General features: G+C 40.0%; 1 protein-coding gene across 2 annotated transcripts in view; it reads left to right on the forward strand.

Moving 5' to 3' along the window:
* The window catches only part of Zip48C (Zinc/iron regulated transporter-related protein 48C), a 348,533-nt gene that overhangs the window by 55,932 nt on the left and 269,674 nt on the right, over nt 1–22,927 (forward strand). For both annotated transcript variants that reach the window (XM_067136813.2, XM_067136812.2), the window contains exon 4: nt 13,045–13,239. In XM_067136813.2, coding sequence (XP_066992914.2) covers nt 13,045–13,239 — 195 coding nt within the window. The remainder of the gene's footprint in view (nt 1–13,044; nt 13,240–22,927) is intronic.

Genomic DNA, 22,927 nt, shown 5'->3' on the forward strand with positions numbered 1-22,927 from the left:
ATTTGATAATGTTGATTGGACCAGGCTATTTATGATTCTGAAGATGATAGGGATCAGATACCGAGAACGAAGAATTATCTACAACCTGTATAAAAATCAGTCTGCAGTGATAAGAATCGAGGGCTTTGAAAAAGAAGCAGCAATCCAGAAAGGAGTGAGGCAAGGCTGCAGTTTGTCCCCTCTCCTTTTCAATGTTTACATAGAACAGGCAGTAAAGGAAATCAAAGAGAAATTTGGAAAGGGAATCACAGTCCAAGGAGAGGAAATCAAAACCTTGAGATTTGCCGATGATATTGTTATTTTATCTGAGACTGCAGAAGATCTCGAGAAGTTGCTGAATGGTATGGATGAAGTCTTAGGTAAGGAGTACAAGATGAAAATAAATAAGTCCAAAACAAAAGTAATGGAGTGCAGTCGAACGAAGGCAGGTGATATAGGAAATATTAGATTAGGAAACGAAGTCTTAAAGGAAGTAGATGAATATTGTTACTTGGGTAGTAAAATAACCAACGATGGCAGAAGTAAGGAGGACATAAAATGCAGACTAGCACAAGCAAGGAAGAGCTTTCTTAAGAAAAGAAATTTGCTCACTTCAAACATTGATATCGGAATTAGAATGATGTTTTTGAAGACTTTTGTGTGGAGCGTGGCATTGTATGGAAGTGAAACATGGACGATAACTAGCTCAGAAAGAAAGAGAATAGAAGCTTTTGAAATGTGGTGTTATAGAAGAATGCTGAAGGTGAGATGGATAGATCGAATCACGAATGAAGAGATACTGAATCGAATTGGTGAGAGGAGATCGATTTGGCTAAATTTGACGAGAAGAAGAGATAGAATGATAGGACACATCTTAAGACACCCAGGACTTGTTCAGTTGGTTTTTGAAGGAAGTGTAGGTGGCAAGAACGGTAGGGGTAGACCAAGGTATGAATATGACAAACAGATTAGAGCAGATGTAGGATGCAATAGTTACGTAGAAATGAAAAGGTTAGCACAGGATAGGGTGGCATGGAGAGCTGCATCAAACCAGTCTATGGACTGATGACTCAAACAACAACACATGATGCAATTAATTAACATTTAATAGCTTGTATTTTTTCTCTTAACATGAAGCCTACTAACAGCAAGAAAATCTATAAAATCCTGGCTCTAATCTGACAAGAGGGATAAAAGAAAGAAAAGGATGAAAATGTTGTCGATAGTGATGCTTTGAGGAATATTTATGTACAATTAGAGTAAAAATGTAACATACCCTTGGCTGTATAGTTGAGGATTTTTAAAGTCGCTGGCCTGGAAATGATCTGAACAGATCTTATAATTCTTATATAAGCGTAATGTCCCTTCTTTCTTGTACACCTTATCCAAATCACTTCTGTGACATTTCAAAACCCACATATCACACCTACAACAACACATTGGTATTGAAGGTTAACTGCTGCACTATACAATAAAATAGGCATATTACATTTTAAGCCAGTTAAAATATGGGTCGAGCAGGTCAGAAGATTATGAAGTACTATAAAAATCTGTCACTGGAAGAATATATATGCAAACACAATATTACTTACATTTTCTTGTCACAAGGGAACCTGAAGAACGACCACGCATTCTTCTCTACTTCATAGTTACAGCAGCCAAACACAGCACATACCTTTTCCCTCATCTTGAGAGGAGATAGCAAGGAATGACACACACTACTATTTAATTGTGTCATCTCACTGAAAATGCATAAATAACTCCAAAACTTCACACAAAAATACACGTGCTCTTATGACAGAATCAGTAGTTTTCAGGTCTACTCGCTAGAGAGAGCTCCAATAGCTGTCCCTCGATATCTCGCTCAGTGCCGCGTATTGTCTCTACTGTATTTGCCCTAACCTAGTGTCCTTAAAATACGTGGTACCCTAAGATTAGTCATTTAATTTATAGAAAATCAAATAGGCTTAAAACTAGTGTGGAAACACTAACAATGTTTGTCATGGCTAAGAGAAAAAACACACAATCATGTTGACAGAGGTTACAAACATAGAGTACAACATAGAGCTGGTAGTGAAGTACAGTAATTTAAAATGATATAGGATATCATTACTATCAGTTAGTCAATAAGAATGTTCATACATAAAAATGATTATTATATTTATTGGAATGAAGAAGGTAATTAGAACGGTTGACTAATTAAATCTCATTCTTGTATAGGCACGCGAGTCATGTACGAGAAATCACATATTGCAGTTAACATGAAGTAGTAGCACTTCCAAGGATTGATCACGCCTGAAGCTGCTTGTAGGTAGAGGCCAATTCCAGTTCCTCTAAAATAATGGTTAAAGCCGAAAACAGGTGTCCTCATTTTTACTGGGAGATCAAGATCATGGATGGAGAAAATAAGACGCAATGAGCGTAATTCAAAGTCTGAAAATTGGAAAGAGAAAAGAAAGTGTACTCAGTGCCTTGAAAATAGAGTGTTCAAAAAGAGAGTCTAAGATCGCTTACCTCTTATGTTGGAAGAGTGTTGACTGGTCACCTTAGCCGCTCGAGGGGGTCTGGTGAGCGTCTGCCCGTTGCTACTTGTGTGTATCGGTGTGCTTGCTTGGGCGGTGAGTAAGTCGGGAGAGGAGGGGTAGGCGCAACAATGAGATTGCTAGAAATTGGCAGCGGAGTTGTGTTATGGAGAGGGGGTAAGGTGGAATCTGCTATTACGACTGGAGGGATATTTAAAGGTTTATAGTTGAAAATTTTTGTGAAATTATTAAGATTTATGTCAAAATTAGTGAGTAACTTTGGGACTTGGGACTTGTTCTTCACTACACAGCTGCTGTTGTTCTCAGGGACATTGTTCATATTATTATTATTATTATTATTATTATTATTATTCTTTCTTTGTTTCGGCCTGCTGTGGACCACGTTATTTCAACCGTTTGCATCCTTGAGCTTTAATTCTTCCCCAGTACTCACGCATTCTCGTTCTGTGAGCCTCCTTCCTTTCATCAGTCCACTTCTTGCCTGTTTTCAACTTTGGCCTTTCTTGGAACCTCTTGTATCCCTGGAGCTTTTTCTGGAGAAGAGCACGTTTCTGGATGTCTTCGAGTGTGATTCCTATTTCTTGAAGGTCTTTTTCAACTTCGATAAACCAGGGTCCCTTGGTTTTCTTGTTAAGAAAGTAGGAAAAGATCCTATTGGTTTGTCTCTGTGTGCTCATGTGTGCTATATGGCCATAAAAATTAATCCTCCTTTTCCGAATCGTGTCCGTTATCCTCTCCATATTCTGGTACAGATCGCTGTTGTGTCGTCTCCTGTACTCACCATTTTCATTGATTGGTCCAAAAATCTTTCTCAGGATTTTTCTTTCTTTAGCTTCTAGCTTCTCCATCAGACCTTTTCTGTTCATTGCAAGGCATTCTGCTGCGTACAGTGCTTCCGGGTGTACAACCGAACAATAATGCCTAAGCTTGGCGTTGATGGACACTGATCTTTTGTTGTAGACATTCCTAGACAGCTGATATGCCACCTCCATCTTGTTGATTCTGCACATGATTGCTTCTTTCTCAGAGTTGTTAGGTACTATCCACTCGCCTAAGTACTTAAACTTTTCCACCTGCTTGATTTTTCCCTGTTCCACAATGAGCTCTCTGGGGGCTGGCTTGATGTTGGTTATAAACTCTGTTTTTTGGAAAGAGATTTGGAGGCCAGCTTTTGCTGCTTGGATTCTCAGTTGGTTAATTTGTTTTTCAGCAGTATCTAGGGAATCAGAAAAGATCGCTAGGTCATCTACAAAAGCTAGGCAGTCTATGATAAGATCATCTTTCTTATATCCTATTCTAAGGCCATTCTCAACCTCTTCCTTGCACATCTCCTTGCACCATTCCCGAATGATTTTCTCCAGAGCGCAGTTGAAGAGAAGCAGTGATAGTCCATCCCCTTGCCTAACACCAGTCTTGATTTCAAAGACGTTCGAAATTTCTCCCCTGAATTTCACCCTGGACGTAGTGCTGGTTAAGGTCTGTTGAATGATAGCTCTCGTTTTGTTGTCTAAGCCCATTTCCTTCAGAATGCGGAGGAGTGTGTGTCGGTCTATGGAGTCGTAGGCTTTTTGGAAGTCAACAAAAGTAACTACAAAATTCTTATTCCTGGATTTTAGGTACGACAGGACAGACTTAAGGTTCATGATCTGCTCTGCACAAGATCGTCCTTTTCTAAAGCCTCCTTGGTATTCACCCAACTGTGAATCAAGTTGCTCTTCTGCCCGAGTTTGAAGGGCTTTGGAGAGAATTTTGTATGTTACTGCGAGAAGGGAGATGCCGCGATAGTTGTTTACATCTGTTTTGTCACCTTTCTTGTGTAGGAGATGAATCAGGGCTGCTGTCCAATCATTTGGGATCTTCTCTGTTTCCCAGATCTCGCGAATGATCTCAGTTAGTTTATCGATTGCCTTTTCACCTGCAGCCTTCCAGAGTTCAGCAATTATCGCATCTTCTCCAGGTGCTTTGTTGTTCTTTAATGATGTAATTATCTGTTTGATTTCCTCTTTTGTGGGGGGAGAAGAGTCTGGGTTGGGATGTCTGGATTCTTCAAAGGTGAATTCTGATTCTGGTTCTTCGCAGTTAAGAAGAGATTCAAAATATTTAGCCAAGATTTGGCAGTTATCCTTGTCGTTGTAGGCTACTTCTCCATTTTGATCTCGGAAGTGTAGACTTGGTGGGGTGTACTTGGTGAGGTTGTGTTTGAAGGTTCTATAGAAATCCCTAGTATTATTCTTATTGAAGTCCTGCTCGATCTGTGTCAGTTGGTTTTTGTCAAATGCACGCTTTACTTGGCGGATCACTTTTGCTGCATGTTTCCTAGCCTCCAGAAAGTCTTCATATCTTTCTGGATTCTTCAGGGAATTCCATCTTTGCCAAGCGATTTGTCTTTGTGTTATGGCTTCATCACATTCTTGAGTCCACCACGGATGCTTCTTTGGTTTCTTTAGCAATACTGTCTCCTCAGCCATTTCAACAATGGCATTTTTCAGTTGTTCCCAATTTTCTGTGTCCAAAGACTGAAGTTTCTGAGTGAATTTTTCACTGGTTTTCAGCTTTTCTGTATCAAATTTGCTAGTTTTCTTTATCTTAACTCTTTTGGTGTTTCTTGGATGAAGCTTAATTTTGATCTTGGATAGATTGTGGTCTGAGTCAAGGTTAGCACTTCTCAGGACTTGAACATTTTGGATCTCTTGTATTGCTTTTCGTGCAATGGCAACATGATCTATTTGAAATTCTCCCAAGTGAGGATTTGGTGATATCCATGTCTTTTGTTTTCTTGGTAGATGTTTGAAGGCTGTTGACTTAAGAACAAGATTGAATGCCTTACAAAGCTCTATAAGCCTTTCCCCTTTTCGGTTGGTTCGTCTGTGGGCTGGATAGTTTCCAACGATATTTTGGAATTTCCTTTCTTTGCCAATCTGGACATTGAAGTCTCCAAGCAAAATGATTGTGTGTTTGTCAGGAATTTTTGATATAACATCTTCCAGGTCCTCCCAGAATTTGTCTGTTCCTTCTGGGTCTTTCTTGTTTGCCTGGTTAATTGGTGCAAGTACGTTCACAAGCGTGTGTACGTTGTTCATACTCCGAAAGCTAAGCATCGAGACCCTGCTGTTAGGAGAGCTGAAATCGGTGACTGAATCAATAATTTTCCTGCTGACAATAAATCCTGTGCCGAGGTGTGGAACAGTTTTCATCACACGTTTGCCAGTTTTCCCTTTGAAGATTCTATAACCTTGTGATTCAAACGCATGTTCATCAGTAAACCTTGACTCTTGAATTGCTGTAATTAGGATTTCATGATGGGAGAGGACATCCGTAAGATGTTTGAGTTTACCAACTTTCAAGAGGGAGTTGGCATTAAAGGTAGCAAAAAAATTTCGTTGTTTGTGGCTGATTCTGTTCCTAGGAGTCTCCGATACCTCCTTGCATGTAGGTGCAGGCTCCCCAGAATCCGAAGGCCTGCTTGCATCCCTCAAGGCGACGGTGGATTGGTTACCACCTGGGGTACAATTTCCTGTTGAGTTTTCCTCCATGCTTTGCAGTTGAAAACTTGTAGTTTGGGGTCGGTGTAGTTTTACATCGACCAAGTTACTTCCAAGGTTGTAAGCCTTGGAGAGAGCCTGATATTCGACTCGGGATGGCATTTCCTCCATACCCCATGCTTCGGTTCTCCCGCCGGTACTCGGGTGGCTGATTGCAGTGGTTTCCCACTGGGCGATGGGGGCGCCACGTCCCTACGCCATATTATTATTATTATTATTATTATTATTATTATTTAAAATATTGATCCAAAAAATGTATTTTCCAATCCGGTCATTAAGCTGTTTTTATTTACGAATTTAATAATGTGGGGGTCCTGATCAATTGTAGAATAATTGTGGCCAGAATCCCTCATATTATGGTTGCTCATAGCAGAGTATTTTTTATCCTTTAAGGCATTATAATGTTCCAAGTATCTAGTTCTAAAACTACAGCCAGTTTGCCCAATATAAAAAAATTCACGCTGGGAGCATTTAAGTCTGTAAATACCAGTTTGAAAATTTGTCCTGAGAAGTATTTACCAAGTTGGAACTAAAGAATATGTTCCGATTAGTGTTGCGGGTTCGGTAGGCAATTCTGATATTATGCTTCTTAAACGGGTTAGTAATGCTGTGTATTGCCGGGTTAGTGAAGGTGGCAGTGTTTATTCTTTTGGGCTTATCTGGACTTAAATTTGTAGCATTTTTTAATTTAATTTTACCAATAATCTTGTTGATAAGGTTAGGTTTATAGCCGTTAAGATTTGCAAGTTCTTTTATGTAATCAAATTCATTTTTCTGGTTAGGAGGGGATAGTGGAACATTTAAAACTCGATAAACTATAAACTGTAGAAAGTTGCTTTTTTATGAGATCGAGGATGTAGACTCATTCTTTATTGTCAAAGGAGCAGCGGAGGGCTTTCTGTAAATTTGGAAAATAAAATTATTATTGGCTCTGGTCATGGTTAAGTCCAAGGAGTTTAAAGACTTCTTGATTTCATCTTCCTTAGTGAACCTGATATTGCAGTCAAGGTCATTGAGGGTCTTTAATATGTTATCACTATTATTGTGGAGTGCGGCGATGATGGCAAATGTGTCATCGACATATCTTAGCCAAAGCTGTAAACCATTGATGTCCAATACGGTCTACAATCAGATTTATCACTTGTAAGGAAGAAGTTGACGAAAACTTGGTGTAGCTAATATAGGTGTCTTGGACCAATACATTTGATATGTAGGTTTCTTTACAATGCTTTGCAGTATTGTCAGCATGATAAAATTATACATGTTGTCAATTGTTGTGCCCTTCCATTCCAGCGCATTAGTCTGTCTTGCATATTTGTTAGTCTCGGTCACCAAAATATCTATAAAATCATTGTCAATGAACTAACTAATATAGTGCATAACGTCTTCACTACACAGCTGCAAATGTATTTCAGGGTTAGCCTTGAAAGGAAAATGTGGTGGGGCAGGTGGTAGTGTTCTGGAAGTATCAATTTCACACCACTGTCTGGTACTTGCAATATCACAGTCAGATGAACTTCAGCTATCACTTTCTTCTTCTGAACTGTACTCAAAAACTTCTTCAGAACTATCAGACTCACTAAACTCAATGTCAAACTCTTTTTCACTCTCCATTTTCACGTAACAGACAAAGTACACTTGGAAATAAATACGGAAAAGCCACTAAAATGAGCTGCCTGAGTCATCGACATCCACTATGGTTGAGTCAGAAATGTTTGTTTGCAAAAATAGAAACCTACAGTAATAATTTCTTAAACATCTGTTGGAAATATTGAGAAACAACAAGAAATTAGTATATTCTGGCCTTTAAATTAGGTGCCGATCAGTGAGTAACATAGTTTTGGAGGAGTGTTGGTGTATATGCAGGATATCACAGGAAGGTAGTTAATTATTTCTTGCATCATTGTGATGGAAACAACAAAACCTATGTCATTCCCGGTCCAGTTCACCTTTTCAAGAATGTTAAAGTCATGCTCAGTAATAACAAAGTGACTGGACAAGTAGAACCTGAGACCCTCTAGACCAAAGGCCAGTCTGCTAACCATTTAGCAATGGAGAGTGATGTGCACATTTCTGCGAAGGTTGAGAAAGCATGTTAGGTGATTCAAGACTCGAGCTCACACTTGTCATCATTTTGAACAGGTTAACAAATAAATGAAAGGAGATTTTAGAGTTACGATGTATTTCCTCAAACAGCAGTGAGCGATAATCATGTAAACAGTGTGCATGAAAGTGTAGGATATTGAAAAAATTATTCACAATGAGTGCAAACATTGTTGTTTAGTGCACCAATAGGTCATTGAATGGACCCTTCTTTTCAGCATTTGACGTGGTATCAGAGTAGTGACAGGAAATGAATTGTATGTCACCTCTTTGCACCAGGAACTAAGTGAAGCGAAATGCAATGGAAGCACCCAGTACCTCTACCACGAAAATAGTTTTGAGTTGCACCATGGGCAATGAAGGTGAAAGGGGTCTGTAACATATTATAAAGAACAAAAGGCCAGGAATGATGGGCTCTGGTGTTGTGTTATTACTAGAGACGAGAATTTGCCTATTTGCCTATTTTATTCCTGTGTTCAGAAACGTAGACTTTTGAGATATAAATCTGTTTTAGGGTCCTTTAAGCTAGATTGCGTTAGTTTTATTGTGCCTATAAATGCCTGTTTCAGGGGTTTGTGCCTATTTGGAGTATAATTGCCTATTTGATGCCTTTTCAATGTATTTTAAAGAAGCCGATTTTCTTCCAGTGCATTATATTGTAACTGATGTGCTCGACAGTATTATTTTCTCACTTCTCAAGATCTGTTTACCCCACGAACAAAAATGGGAATACTTGGGAGTCACTAGAAATAGTTCTTGGGAAATTTCCGTCAGGAGAAACAAGGAACAATTTGACCTTGAAGCCTTCAACCCCTCCAACCTTCTAAGACATATGCGAGAACCAATCAACGTTGAACCCTTACACCACCTTCTCGATGTGAACTGTTGTATGCGTGCGCTTTATCTTCAGAGCGTGTTGTGATTTATTGTGAAGAAGTGTGTCTGTGGCAATGCCCAAAGAAAAATCACTTGGCGAGTTGGCTGTGCGCTTAGGGGCGTGCAGCTATGAGCTTACATCCGGGAGATAGTGGGTTCGAGCCCCACTGTTGGCAGCCCTGAAGATGGTTTTGCGTGGTTTCCCATTTTTACACTGGGCAAATGCTGGGGCTGTACCTTAATTAAGGCCACGGTCGCTTCCTTCCCACTCCTAGGTCTTTCTTGTCCCATCGTCCCCATAAGAACTATCTGTGTCGGCGTGACGTAAAAAATGTAATTGCAAAGAAAAATCGTCGAAGTCCTACTAGCTGAAACGGTGGATCACAGGTGATCCCAATTTCACTACGGATGGAAGGGTAGTCTTCTGCCAAGCTTGCTGTATAGAGGTAAGATCGTTTGTTCCGTTATATTATTTTGTGACTGAACTACGATCGCATTTCATTGTAGCATTTATAGGACTAATTTACATAATGTGGTAAGTTGTTTTGTTGCAATGCTGTGTTAGTTGTGAACTTTCAATCATTTATATTGCTAAAATGTAAATAATCATTTAATTACTGAACGAGGAGTTAGAACGCCGGTGGCATTTTCTCACAGAGTGAATGAAAATTAAAAATCGGTATTTTGAACTCTGATTCAATTGCCGTGAAAATAGAGATTTACAACTGAAATATTTTCTTTCTTTCTTTCTTTCTCTTTCTTTCTTTCTTTCTTTCTTTATCTGTTTATCCTCCAGTTTAGGGTCTTCCCTTGGACTCAGCGAAGGATTACATGGATCCCACCTATACCGTCAATAGGGCAGTGTCCTGGAGCGTGAGACTTTGGGTCGCGGGATAGAAGTGGGGAGGAGGACTAGTACCTTACCCGAATGGCTACATCTTCTATGCTGAACAGGGGCCTTTGTGAAGGCATGGGAAGATTGGATGGGACAGGCAAAGAATAGGGAAAGAAGTGGCTGCGTCTTTAAGTTAGATACCATCCCGGCATTTTCCTGGAGGAGAAGTGGGAAACCACAGAAAACCACTTCGAGGAAGGCTGAGGTGGGAATCGAACCCACCTCTACTCAGTTCACCTCCCAAGGCTGAGTGGACCCCGTTCCAGCCCTCGTGCCACAATTCAAATTTCGTGGCAGAGCCGGGAATCGAACCCGGGCCTCCGTGGGTGGCGGCTAGTCATGCTAGCTACTACACCACAGGAGCGGACTACAACTGTAATGTCATTTTTAAAAATCGTGAGTAAATTTCGTCGCCTCTGTGGTGTAGTGGTTAGTGTGATTAGCTGCTACCTCTGGAGGCTCGGGTTTGATTCCCGGCTCAGCCAAGAAATTTGAAAAAGTGTTACGAGGGCTGGAACGGGGTCCTCTCAGCCTCGGAAGGTCAACTGAGTAAAGGGGGGGGGGGTTCGATTCCCTCCTCAGCCATCCTGGAAGTGCCCTTGAGGCGGTAGAGGTGGGATCCCTCGCTGAGTCCGAGGGAAAAACCAACCCTGAAGGGTAAGCAGATTAAGAAAGAAAGAAAGAAAGAATACTGCTAGATGCAGCTTGGTGAGACTCTGGCAAGCACATAGGAAGGATCTCTCCTCTACGCTACTCAGGTATCGTTTCACGTCATTTTTATGATTTTTCACTCGGCGAACTCGACAGGAAACTGCCAGATTATAACTGAACATTTTAGAGGACATATTTCCATGTAAATTACGAATTCTCTTGTTTCTACTTTAAAGTTTTGTACTTGGAGAAACATCACCTCTAATTGTCTTTCTCTATTTTGTATGAAACAAATGCATGTTTATACTGCCCGACTCGTTGGCTAAATGGTCAGCCTACTGGCCTTCGGTTCACAGGCTCCCGGGTTCGCGTCGGGGATTTTAACCTTAATAATGAATTATTAGTAAATTCCAATGGCTCTGGGGCTGGGTGTGTGTGGCGTTTTCAGCATTAGAAACCATCCTAGGTAGGGTCTTCATCTTCACAGACATTCAGGTCGCCTTATAGTAAAATACCCGCACCAGGCCTCTCCGGAGGCGATACGCCATTATTAAGTTTATACTAAGCATTACTGCCAATTAGCCCAGCTGTAGAAATACAAGAACATTGTAATTTAAGCCAATTTTATTATTTTTGAGATCAAATGTGAAAAGATATCATATAGATCAACATAGAAATACCGAGCTCGATAGCTGCAGTTGCTTAAGTGTGGCCAGTATCCAGTAATCGGGAGATAGTGGGTTCGAACCCCACTGTCGGCAGTCCTGAAGATGGTTTTCCGTGGTTTCCCATTTTCACACCAGGCAAATGCTGGGGCTGTACATTAATTAAGGCCACGGCGGCTTCCTTCCCATTCCTAGGCCTATCCTACCCTATCGTCGCCATAAGACCTATCTGTGTCGGAGCGATGTAAAACAAATAGCAAAAAAACATAGAAATACTGCGATGCATTTGACACGAATACAGAGAGCGTTGTCATCGCAGTTTTTCTACTAGTCGTCTGTGAACAGCGACCAACAACAATTTTCTATAGATCTATAGCTAATATTCCCCTGCATAAACTGGAGCATCTTCAAACTTCAACAAGCTGCCGGGAGCAACCACCGAGTTGGACACGAGTGGGTTTCGCCCGGTGGAGTCATTTAGGGTTGTGAAAGAAGTCAGGAGAAATTTTGACCGAACCTCTGGGAAGGTAGACGCTGTAAGCAAAAAGTTCCATAAGAGTCCTGCAGGCGAGTCCATGATGGAAAACGACAGGTTTTTTTTTTTTTTGCTATTTGTTTTACGTCGCATCGACACAGATAAGTCTTATAGCGACGATGGATAGGAATTGGAAGGAAGTGGCCGTGGCCTTAATTAAGGTACAGCCCCAGCATTTGCCTGGTCTGAAAATGGGAAGCCACGGAAAACCATCTTCAGGGCTGCCGACAGTGGAATTCGAACCCACTATCTCCTGGGAGCAAGCTCACAGCTGTGCACTCCTAACCGCACGGCCAACTCGCCCGAAGACGGTAAAAGTAGCCAGGGTGCTACGAGGTGAGGTAGATGAAGCTGTTGAACTAAAACCAGATGAAGTGGCTTCATTGAAGTTTTGTCCAATCACTTCCTGTGATACTGAGGGATTTCTCTGAGTACAAAACATTCTGCCTGACAGGAGAACAAGATTGTTACCCGAAAACATTGAAACGTTGCTTGTTGTAAATTACTTTTATAGTAATTGAGCATGTTATTAATTATAAGTATTTTTTCATGCCTATTTTGTTGCCTATTTTACACGTTAGTGCCTATTTACATGCCTTTTTTGGCTAATTTAAGAGCCTATATGCCTGCCTATTTTAACTGTTTTTAGTGCCTATAATTCTCGTCTCTAGTTATTACATGACCAAAGTATTCCCATGAATTAGGTGCTCTTTTATGCAAATTGCTATAAAAGATCCTTGAACTTTCACCCTGTAATCTAACTCTACAATTTCTACTTGTTTTTTCCCTCTGAAGGAATTGCTGAGTGATCTACATATTTATATGAATAACAAAGTGCTGATCTTTGTGACCGCTAAGTTCCCATTATAGCCCAGATAAAACTGTAACATCCTTCTAGCTTCTAGCTTACAATCACTGTGTCTGTAGGCTTTCAGCTACCTTGAAATGGTATGTAGAGAATATGCAGCCAATACTGACTCTTGTAATAATTTTTATATAATAAAACATTATTTTTTTAATAGTTCTTCATGAATTTGGGCATATTTAACCACTGTTCTAAATGTATACAAATTTGTAATTTTTGTTGTGGATAATTATCAACAAATTTTTGTTCCATTTTTGGTATAATTGATTATGTCTAAATTTATTAATTTTTCTCCAGTTTGGTGTATTTTCAAAAATGTGGTGTAAATTGATAACAAAATATTCATATACTGTTAATTATTATAATTATTTTCTTTCATATTCCTTGCAGGGTTTCAGGACGGTAATTATCAGTCCTCAGCTTCATCTAGGAGAAGGAATGTGAATTCAGCAACTCGCAATGTCCGCAATTCGATGTATCTAAACCATGAGACTGAAGATTCAAATACTGAAGTAATATTGAAGAATAGTAGATGGAAAAGAATTCTGCTTTTAATAGTAGCTGTGACTATTCATAATATACCAGGTATGTTAATTACCCGTATATACAACATTCCATGTAATTTATTTTTTTACAATTTTCTTTACATCGCACCTACATAGATAGGTCTTATGGGCAACGATGGGATAGGAAAGGGCTAGAAGTGGGAAGGAATTGACTGTGGCCTTAATGAAGGTACAGCCCCACCATTTGCCTGTTGTGAAAATGGGAAACCATGGAAATCCATCCTCAGGGCTGCCGACAATTGGGTTCGAACCCACTATCTCCCGAATGCAAGCTGATAGCTACATGACAGAAACCACGCAACCACTTGCTCTGTGCATTCCTTGTACAGTTACCTATTGGCACTATTACAACTTTAAAATATCTCTCTTTTGACATTACAGGATTTCAATCAATCCATCACTACTGATCTGCATTTAGGGCAGTCGCCCAGGTGGCAGTTTCTCCATCTGTAGTTTTCCTAGCCTTTTCTTAATAGATTGCAAAGTAATTGGAAATTTATTGAACATCTCCCTTGGTAAGTTATTCCAGTACTTAACTCCTCTTCCTATAAACAAAAAATTGCCAGAATTTGTCCTCTTGAGTTCCAACTTTATCTTCATATTGTGTTCTTTCCTACTTTTAATGATACCACTCAAACTTATTCGTCTACTATTGTCATTCCACACCATGTCTGACTTGTTGGCTGAATGGTCAGCATACTGGCCTTCAGTTTAGAGGGTCCCGGGTTTGATTCCTGGCCGGGTCGGGGATTTTAACCTTCATTGGTTAATTCCATTGGCCCTCGGGCTCCACCACAATAACACGCCGTTACCGCCCACCCTCATCAGAGGATCTGCCTTACAAGGGCTGCAACCGGCTAGTAATAGCCACACAAATTTATTATTATTATTCCATGCCATCTCTCCTCTGACAGCTCGGAACTTGCCATTTATTACAAGTAACTAACCTCATGTTTTAATCCGTATTGAAAGTCTGTTTAATTACAGCAAACAGTGTTTTATGATAAACCACCTATTCAATACATCAAAATGTTATTACATTTAGAGATTCCTCATTAATACAAAGTTATATGCGAGACATGTCTCGCTCCTTTATAGAGCATCATCAACCAATCTAGAATCTCAAAGTTTGGTTTTTGTTTGTAACTAATGACTTAAAAACTATTGGTACATTTTACAATCTTAAACTTATTTTACTAAAATATCATAGAAGGCAGAATCATTGGTAGCGTGCCTTATTAACAAGGACTTAATAGTGGAGAAGTTGATAAAAATACATTCATTTAAAATTATGGTAGAATAACTTTGCTCTCAAATATTTTTAAACAATTAGTATGTCTAAAATCTTGAAGAATGACTTGTGATTCAATCTTAAGAACTAATAAGTAGGGTATAGTCATTTGAAATTTGAAAATGAGATTGGGCTAAAAGTTTATGTTATCCTTTGAGGAAAGAGTCCAGGAAAGAGTCTATAAAATTCTAAGATCTCGTTATCTTGATAATTGAAACATGTGACAGGTTAAACCTTAGTCTTCACGAAATTTAAACTTTTCTTGTCATTTGACAAGTATGTACTTGTTGACATCAATGACCAGAGATTTGAAGCAATGAATGAAAATGAAGAGTGGTTGAAAGGGACGTAATTCGACAAACTTTGTAGGTAAAAGTTGTTGAATAGGCTATCGCTTGTTGGCATGTCCCTCCAATTACTGCTTGTCTGTCTGGTGTTGTCTAAAGTTGCATAGTGACTGCGTATTGTTTGTTTGTTTGTTGTAACTTACCACTTAATCGAGCAGCTCGCCTCCTTTCTCCCAAGTCTTCCCAGAAAACCAAACTCTCATTTAAATTTCGAGGAATTTTGAATGTAATGTGCACTGTTCAACCGCTGGGAAGCAAAACATTGGCTATAACATGAAGCTCTAAGTTGAAGCACATATCCTAAATGTTTTTCTAGTGCCCTTGGGATCATAGATAAAAAATGCATTCTTTACATTTGTGTTGTTTTATTGGAGCATGTCCGTGATTTCATTAATAATTGAAAGTGGTTCCTGGTTTGTTATGAGTAGACCTCAGATTTTAGGCAAAATCCTGTTTTGTTCCTGAAGAGATAACTTAAAATTAAGTTGTATTTACATGTATCATGTATTTATAAAGTTAACACATTCGCGCCCGGATCCGAGTTATTGCCTATAGTGCATGACCATGCTGTGGACCGTATCTGAGTTAGCCCTGATAAGCGCAACCTTGAACTGGAGCTGTTCCTACACCGCTGGGATCTATTTTGGTCACAAATATGTGCAAGAGAGATGAAAATAATACCCTTATGAATGCTTCTACTCACCAGAAACCACATGGCCATGGCGATTTTCCCTCCCAATACACTTTCTTTGTTTTGTTTCTGAAGGTAGCGTAGCGCTGGCACGACTAGCTACGCTGTTGGTTTGTGATTGCACAAGCGTATGTATAATTGCGTTCTGAAGTGTAACCATGGTGTGTAGGGACAATATAAATGATGCAAGTGATGTGAATTTACAAAGCACAGTTTTTCAGCTGCTTGAAAATTACCTTGGCCAGGGGTATAGCGTTGGACTCGCGAAACAATTACGGAAACAGAACACTGCCATATGTGGAACAATACGGTCAAATAGGGGTGTACCAAAAGATCTAAAAGAACACCAGGCAATTCTCAAACGGGGGAAAAAGTGAACCCGACATACATGTACAGTCACCTCTCTCCGAAATCTCAGCTCCATCTACTTCATCAGCTAAAAGTCAATGTCCCGCGATTTTGCCTCCAGAAAGGGCACCGGCCAAGGATCCATCATTTAGGTTAGATGGAAAGAGAAAAGAGTATATTCTCTTGAAGTTTCCACCATCAAATATTGTCAAGTTCCCCTGAAGAAGGTGCAAAGTGTGCTTCAAAAATAAAATCGCTATTTTTGTGGAAAGTGTGGTGTTCCCATTCACCCAGCAAAGTGTGACATTACCTACCACACCCTACAGGGGTACTAGAGTACTTCATTACGGTATGTGGAAAATTTTGTTTCCATATCTTGTTTAGTTTAGAACTTATTGTGAACAGAATTTGTTGTTGTTTGCTCTGCCACTAACAGCTGGAATAGCTGGGCCAGCCTTTTAAATAACCACTCAGATTATGGGGATGAATGTGTTAAAAACGGTGGTCTGATAGTGCCTAAAAATGCCTAAAATGGTCTTAGTACCTATATTAGCCTCTATTCCTGTAATTCCTAAATCAATTAAAAATGTTAACTTGTTCTGAGGAAGTAAAGTATTTGCCGACTTTTTTTTTTTTTAGTGGCTTTATGTCGCACCGACACAGATAGGTCTTATAGTGATGATGGGATAGGAAAGGCCTAGGAGTTGGAAGGAAATGGCTGTGGCCTTATTTAAGGTTCTAAGAACCTCCCACAGTAAACGCCCATAGTCTGTGTGTCACGAGCAGGGAGAAAGTGTTCATTCACCTGATGGGAACAAAACTCCTTGTTTCATTCTGTCAGAACATGTCAGTGAGTCCATTTGTTCATTGTGTGTATTACGCCAAAAGTGTCACCTTACAAGTCATCTGTAATTAAACGGTGGTTATAGGAGTTTTCTCATTTCACATGGGATGGTAAAATTATATTTTTCACATTTCGCCAGTGGCGGTGCGTGCTATATGTTCATTGGTTCAGTGAACCCCCTAGAAATTAATAAGTCTATGTAAAATGGTATATTACAGCCTGTTCCTTTAATAAGCTCTGTATATCCACACGCGTAGTGGGATTTTTGACATCAACACTCTGTTGCTCTTCGGAACCAGCGGAGAGGTTCAATTTCAGGACTGTGGTAGCGGGGCAGTGAGATGTAAGGAGGGTGCACAAGGCGAGGGGCTGTGAGGAGCAGGGAAAACATAGCCCAGGAATCGCTGGTGACTGGACCAGCGATAGACACGAGTTACATCGAGCAGTTCCGAAATTAGCCGAAGCACTGTTAGAGCGCGCGGTTAAAGTTTGCCGTATGCAGTAGACAGACCTTGCCGTATGTGGTAGGTTTGTGAGGGGTTTTAATTTGACGATTTTGCAGTTCTGATGTAATTAACCACAATGAGCCAGAATATTTTGGTAACTACGTTTTGTATAGAATCAACAGGCGTTCGTAGCCTGTCTTTTTGTAATTAATGAGTCGTTTCATTTGTAAGTAGTGATGGCCATTATTGTTTTAAGAGGAAATACAACTAGGCAACCATCTATATATAAAATAAGAGTTTTGTCTGTACATAGCTGAGAATTTAAAAAGAATTGTATGTCTGTGTAACGGTCGTGTCCACAGTAACAAGGAAATGCACTTTTTCGTTTTCCGTAATTTCTGTCTGTCTGTCTGTATGTATGTACACGCATCATGAGAAAACGGCTGAAGAAAATTTAATAAAATTCGGTATGTAAAGGCTGAGAATAAGTCACTACAATCCAGGCCGTAAATAATTTTATTAACACTGAGTGAAATGCCAGTTTAGGGGAAGGCCTAAAATTTAATTCTCAAATATGTATGCTATTAGCGGTCCTATCGATAATTACTACATACCTAAAGTTATATAGAATTAAATTTCCGATCATTTATGTCTTATACATTCTTGCTGTATCGAATATGATAACAGAGATATTCGTTAATTTGTAATTTTGTTGCTAAGTCCATATCATCACCGAGCCACAAGATAATGGATAAACAGAATTTAATGAAAATCGGTCTGTAGAGTCGGGGAATAAGAAACTACAGTTTAGGCTCTAAATAATTTTATTCACCCTGGACGAAATGGTAGTTCAGGGGAAGGCGCCTAAAATATAATTTTTGTATGTTCTTGGTCGTATCGAAAAGTACTACGTAAAAAAGTTATAGAGAATACCATTTCCGATCATTTATGTTTTATTCAGTTTTACCGTACCGACGACGGTGTTAGTAATATTTCAGACTGGAAGAAAACTAAATCTGGGGGCCTACAATATCGAAAGGTCATGAAATCGATCAACAATAACATTACATGGACCATTGTTTGTTGATGTTCTTTGTCGTTTATGCTGCCACTCATCTTCGATAGATGGGACTACTGCTGCGTACCTAGTATGACAGTCTGTCTGAATATTGGCGGGAAGTAGCTAGGGAGTTGGATAACTTTCTTCTTTAGCATGCCATTCCTCTGGTTCATACATTTTCTGATACTGCTGGTACGTAACACACTGGTTCATCACAGTATTCCACCTATTCGACCCCTACTCTGAGGCGCTGATTGGAATACTCAGTGTGCAAACTTAACAGAATAATAACAGAGTGGAAGCGTAGTACAGTTCGTTAAAAGTGAGAAAATGTGTGGTTTTTCATTTAATTGCAACATTCCTACTGACGCCATTATAATGATATGTGTTGATTTCAGTTGGGAAAACCACTCTTTCTGATGTTGTAAAAAGGCTTATGGAGAGTGAGTGTCTGCCATTATAATGAAAATTCTACAACTTGATTGTAACTGATGGTAGGCAACAGGGCCTACCATTAACATGAAAATTCCCTAAACCAGTCTTCCATGAGAAAAGATGTCTGGTAAATTCCCCGTCGCGTTTCTGGAGTAATGTTAAGAACTATGCAATTTAATACAATCTTACTCACAACGTGTACACTACCTAATCAAGAATTCCACAGCGAAGCACGGGTTAATCAGTTAGTCCTCTATATAACACTAATCATAAAGAAAAAATGGAAGGGATCCTACGCTTCGAAAATGAAGGTGTCGGCCAAAGAAAGCCAAAGGCCGCGAAGGGCGTGAAAATGAAAGACTCCCTAGGCCTCGAGTGCTCTAATACTGTCGGGGTCGGTAAAGAACAAGACTTGATCAAGAGAGGTCGGACAGTGTAGATGAAAGTAAGGATCCTGGTGCAAGTAAGTGGAAGCAATGCCAGGACCTTGCTAAGGGCCCCGTGGTTGCCAACCCACGCTCCCAAGTTGAGAGCCCCTGGAGCCTTTCATTAGCTATACGTGTTTTTATAAAAGTAAGCAGCAAAATACGTCAATACATAAACAACAGTAGTCTGCCTAAGACGTTCTTGAAGAAGTTATTTGTACACAAGCAACGTCTCCAAAATCAGAGGAAATTGGATCAGCACATCATATTCTCTGTCCTTCATCTTCATTATTTTGGTAACTTCTTCGAGTTGTAGCCATGTCCCTTCAAAGAAAAGTCGCGTTTCTAATCAAGCAATGTCACTACTTTACATCTATGTAAACATCAAGTAACAATAAATCTCAACACGTTATTTCCGACAGCAGTGAACCCCCAGACGCTTTATCCACGCGCCGCCACTGCATTTCGCCCTAAAGAGTTATTATCAATTTAGGAAAATAAAGATGGTATTTAATTTATAAATGTTTATTAAAATAACTAAAATTGAAGCTGCCTAAAATATATTTTAGAATCTGTTTTTTCACATTTGGGAGCCTATTTCAGGCACCTAAAATAAACATTTTTTTGCACCAAAAATCCAATGTCTAGTTATGACATGATGGCCTACTTGATTCCTCCTGGAATCCAGATTCAGTCTCATGAGATGTGTCCTGGAACAGATCATGTCATAAACTTCTTCTCCTTCTTCTTCTTCTTCTTCTTCTTCTTCTTCTTCTTCTTCTTCTTCTTCTTCTTCTTCTGCTTCTGCTTCAAGTTGGCTCTAATGTTTTTCAGTTTTACAGCTGCATGTGTTTTCTTATGGCAACTCTGTGCAGAGGGGTGTTGCATATTTTTGTTGTGTTTTGTAGTGCGATGTTTTGTATGAAAGTGATGTGTATGAAGGCAAAGTCAAACACGTAGCCCCCGAGCTGGCGGAATTTACCAAACATTGTTACAATCTACGGTCCAGCCAGGAATCGAACTTGGGGCCCTCTGAATCCAAGACCAGTACATTTTAAGTAGATGGACATCCTAGTCTTACTTGTGCAGAATTATTGATTATGAGCAACCTTGAGCAAGATGTTTAAAAGGGCAAAGGAACACTACATTGTAACCAACAATTAAGCTATCACAGTCGTAGATTTACCTGCTTACATTTTTCCACCTTGATTCTTAGATCTGTGCAGTAATAGAACTAAAATCTCTGCTTTTCAATAAGATTTAACTTACAAGAAAACCCTTCCATCTATAAATCTCCTATCTGGATTTGGTACGATGACTTCAGTATGAATGCTTTATTCTGCCATATCAAAATTAGATGCCCAGTTAATATATTTATCACCTATTTTGGGGTGTCAGAGCTTGCTCATTTAATCACCGCATAGACAGGAGTAAGCAGCCGGAAGCAGGTAGGAAACCAAACTGACAATGGTCGTTTTTACAGAAGTACTAATATCCCATGCCCCTGTAACTCGGTGACTATGGCTGATTTTATAGAATATGTGATGAGCATCCTATTATTCCCATTCTACTAGTAAGTTTTGGTACATTTGGATATTGGTTGTTTTTGCCAGAAACCCTTCAGTTTTCAATAATCTCAGTCAGCATGTTGAGATACCTTTGTATTATTGCACCAAAACAAATTGAGCAAATCTTGTAAAAAGCTGAAGAGCAAGTCTCCTCACTTACCTCAGCACCTCGTCTTGTGCCGCCTGCTAATCTCCTTGTTGGATAACGCTCATCAGTCATCAAAAATACACTCAGTTTCCACAGCAACTCACTCACTAACTTATTCACAAAATAATCACTGCCATGTTATGGCATGTGGCCTCCGGAGAGGCCTGGTGCAGGTCTTTTGAGTTGACGCCACATAGGCGACCTGCGCCGTCTGTGATGATGGGGCCCTACCGAAGATGATTTCTAGTGTTGAAGACGTCACAAACACCCAGCCTCCAAGGTATAGGAATTAACTAATGAAATCTCCCCTGTGGGTGGGAGCGGTAGAATAACACCCACGGTATCTCCTGCCTGTTGTAAGAGGCGACTACAAGGGGCCCCAGGGGCTCTGAACTTTGGAGCGTGGGTTGGCGACCACGGGGCCCTTAGCTGAGTACTGGCATTGCTTCCACTTACTTGTGCCAGGCTCCTCACTTTCATCTATCCTATCCGACCTCTCTTGGTTAATTCTTGTTCTTTTCCGACCCCAGCGCTATTAGGTTTGCGAGGGCTAGGGAGGCTTTCATTTTCATGGCCTCCGTGGCCCTTGTCTTCCTTTGGCCGATACCTTCATTTTTCGGTGTCGGATCCCTTCCATGTTTTCCCTCCGATTAGTGTTATATAGAGGATGGTTGCCTAGTTGTACTTCCTCTTAAAACAATAATCACCACCACCACCATCACTTAACTAATGAAAATTAAAATCAACGACCTGGCCGGGAATCAAACCCGGGACGAAAGGCCAGGATGCTAACCATTCAGCCATGTTGCTGGACACGAGAACTACTGTGCATAATACATAATTTATTTTGCATTTTAACTACTAGGGTAACATTTAATATACTGTGAATAACGACTTTAATAGGCCTCAATATATATTTAAGGGACAATACTGTAAATATCTAACAAAATAGTTTAGTAATACTGTATTAATCATTATTAATCAATTAATCAGTCAAGCAAAAAGTGAAGTATTTAAAATCATTTAAAAAGCAATTACTGTGCAGTCACTAATCATCATCTAAGGGTTCAGTTCTGGACATTTCGCTATCACTTTCGTCAGGTTCACTTCCACTGTCATGGCTGCTGTCATCTTTGTCATTAGTTATTATGATATACCAGGCAAGTTGGCCGTGTGTTTAAGGGCGTGCAGCTGTGAGCTTGCATCCAGGAGATAGTGAGTTTGAACCCCACTGTCGGCAGCCCTGAAGGTGGTTTTCCGTGGTTTCCCATTTTCACACAAGGCAAATACTGGGGCTGTACCTTAATTAAGGCCACAGCCGCTTCCATCCCAGTCCTAGGCCTTCCCTATCCCATCGTCGCCGTAAGACCTATCTGTAATAGCAATATAAATGGTCCGTTATTGATAAATTTTCCAGCTAACTCATTCCCGGTTGCCAGCGTTTCGCCCCTGTGTGCTAGGCTGGGCTCATCAGTTGGTACCTAGCACACCTACCAAGATGCATGGCTAGTGCATACCATGGAGGCCACTGCGTAGACTAATTGTAGCCACCGGCAGTGCCAATGCACTATGAGAGACTGTCTCATTACCAAAAAGTGATGCCTGCTTGGCTATCAGATGATATGGTTGTTGATTCCCATAGGGAATCTGAATCTCCACAGTATGCACATCAAAATCTATATCAGACCTATCTGTGTTGGTGCAACGTAAAATCTGATCCCAACTTGGCAAGTTTGATCCTGACTCAGTCCGGTGGTATTTGAAGGTGTTCAAATACGTCAGCTTAATGTCAGTAGATTTACTGGCACGTAAAAGAATTCCTGGAGTACAAAATTATGGCATCCCACTGTCAGTAGCCCTGAAGATGATTTTCTATAGTTTTCTATTTTCACACCAGGCAAATTTTCACACGGTCAGTTTCTCCCCACTCCTAGCCATTTCCTGTACATCGTCACCATAAGATCTATTTTAAAAAATAAATATAAAAATGTATGTGTTTTGTCGCAGCTTTGTTAGAATTTGATTTTGGGGCCATGGCTTTCTGCGTGTTGTGGTATGAGGCGTTGGCAGTAACAAGAACTGAATTGGGTTCCAAATTAGGGAT

The sequence above is a fragment of the Anabrus simplex genome, chromosome 1 (genome assembly GCF_040414725.1).
Source record: "Anabrus simplex isolate iqAnaSimp1 chromosome 1, ASM4041472v1, whole genome shotgun sequence".
NCBI classification, from domain to species: domain Eukaryota; kingdom Metazoa; phylum Arthropoda; class Insecta; order Orthoptera; family Tettigoniidae; genus Anabrus; species Anabrus simplex.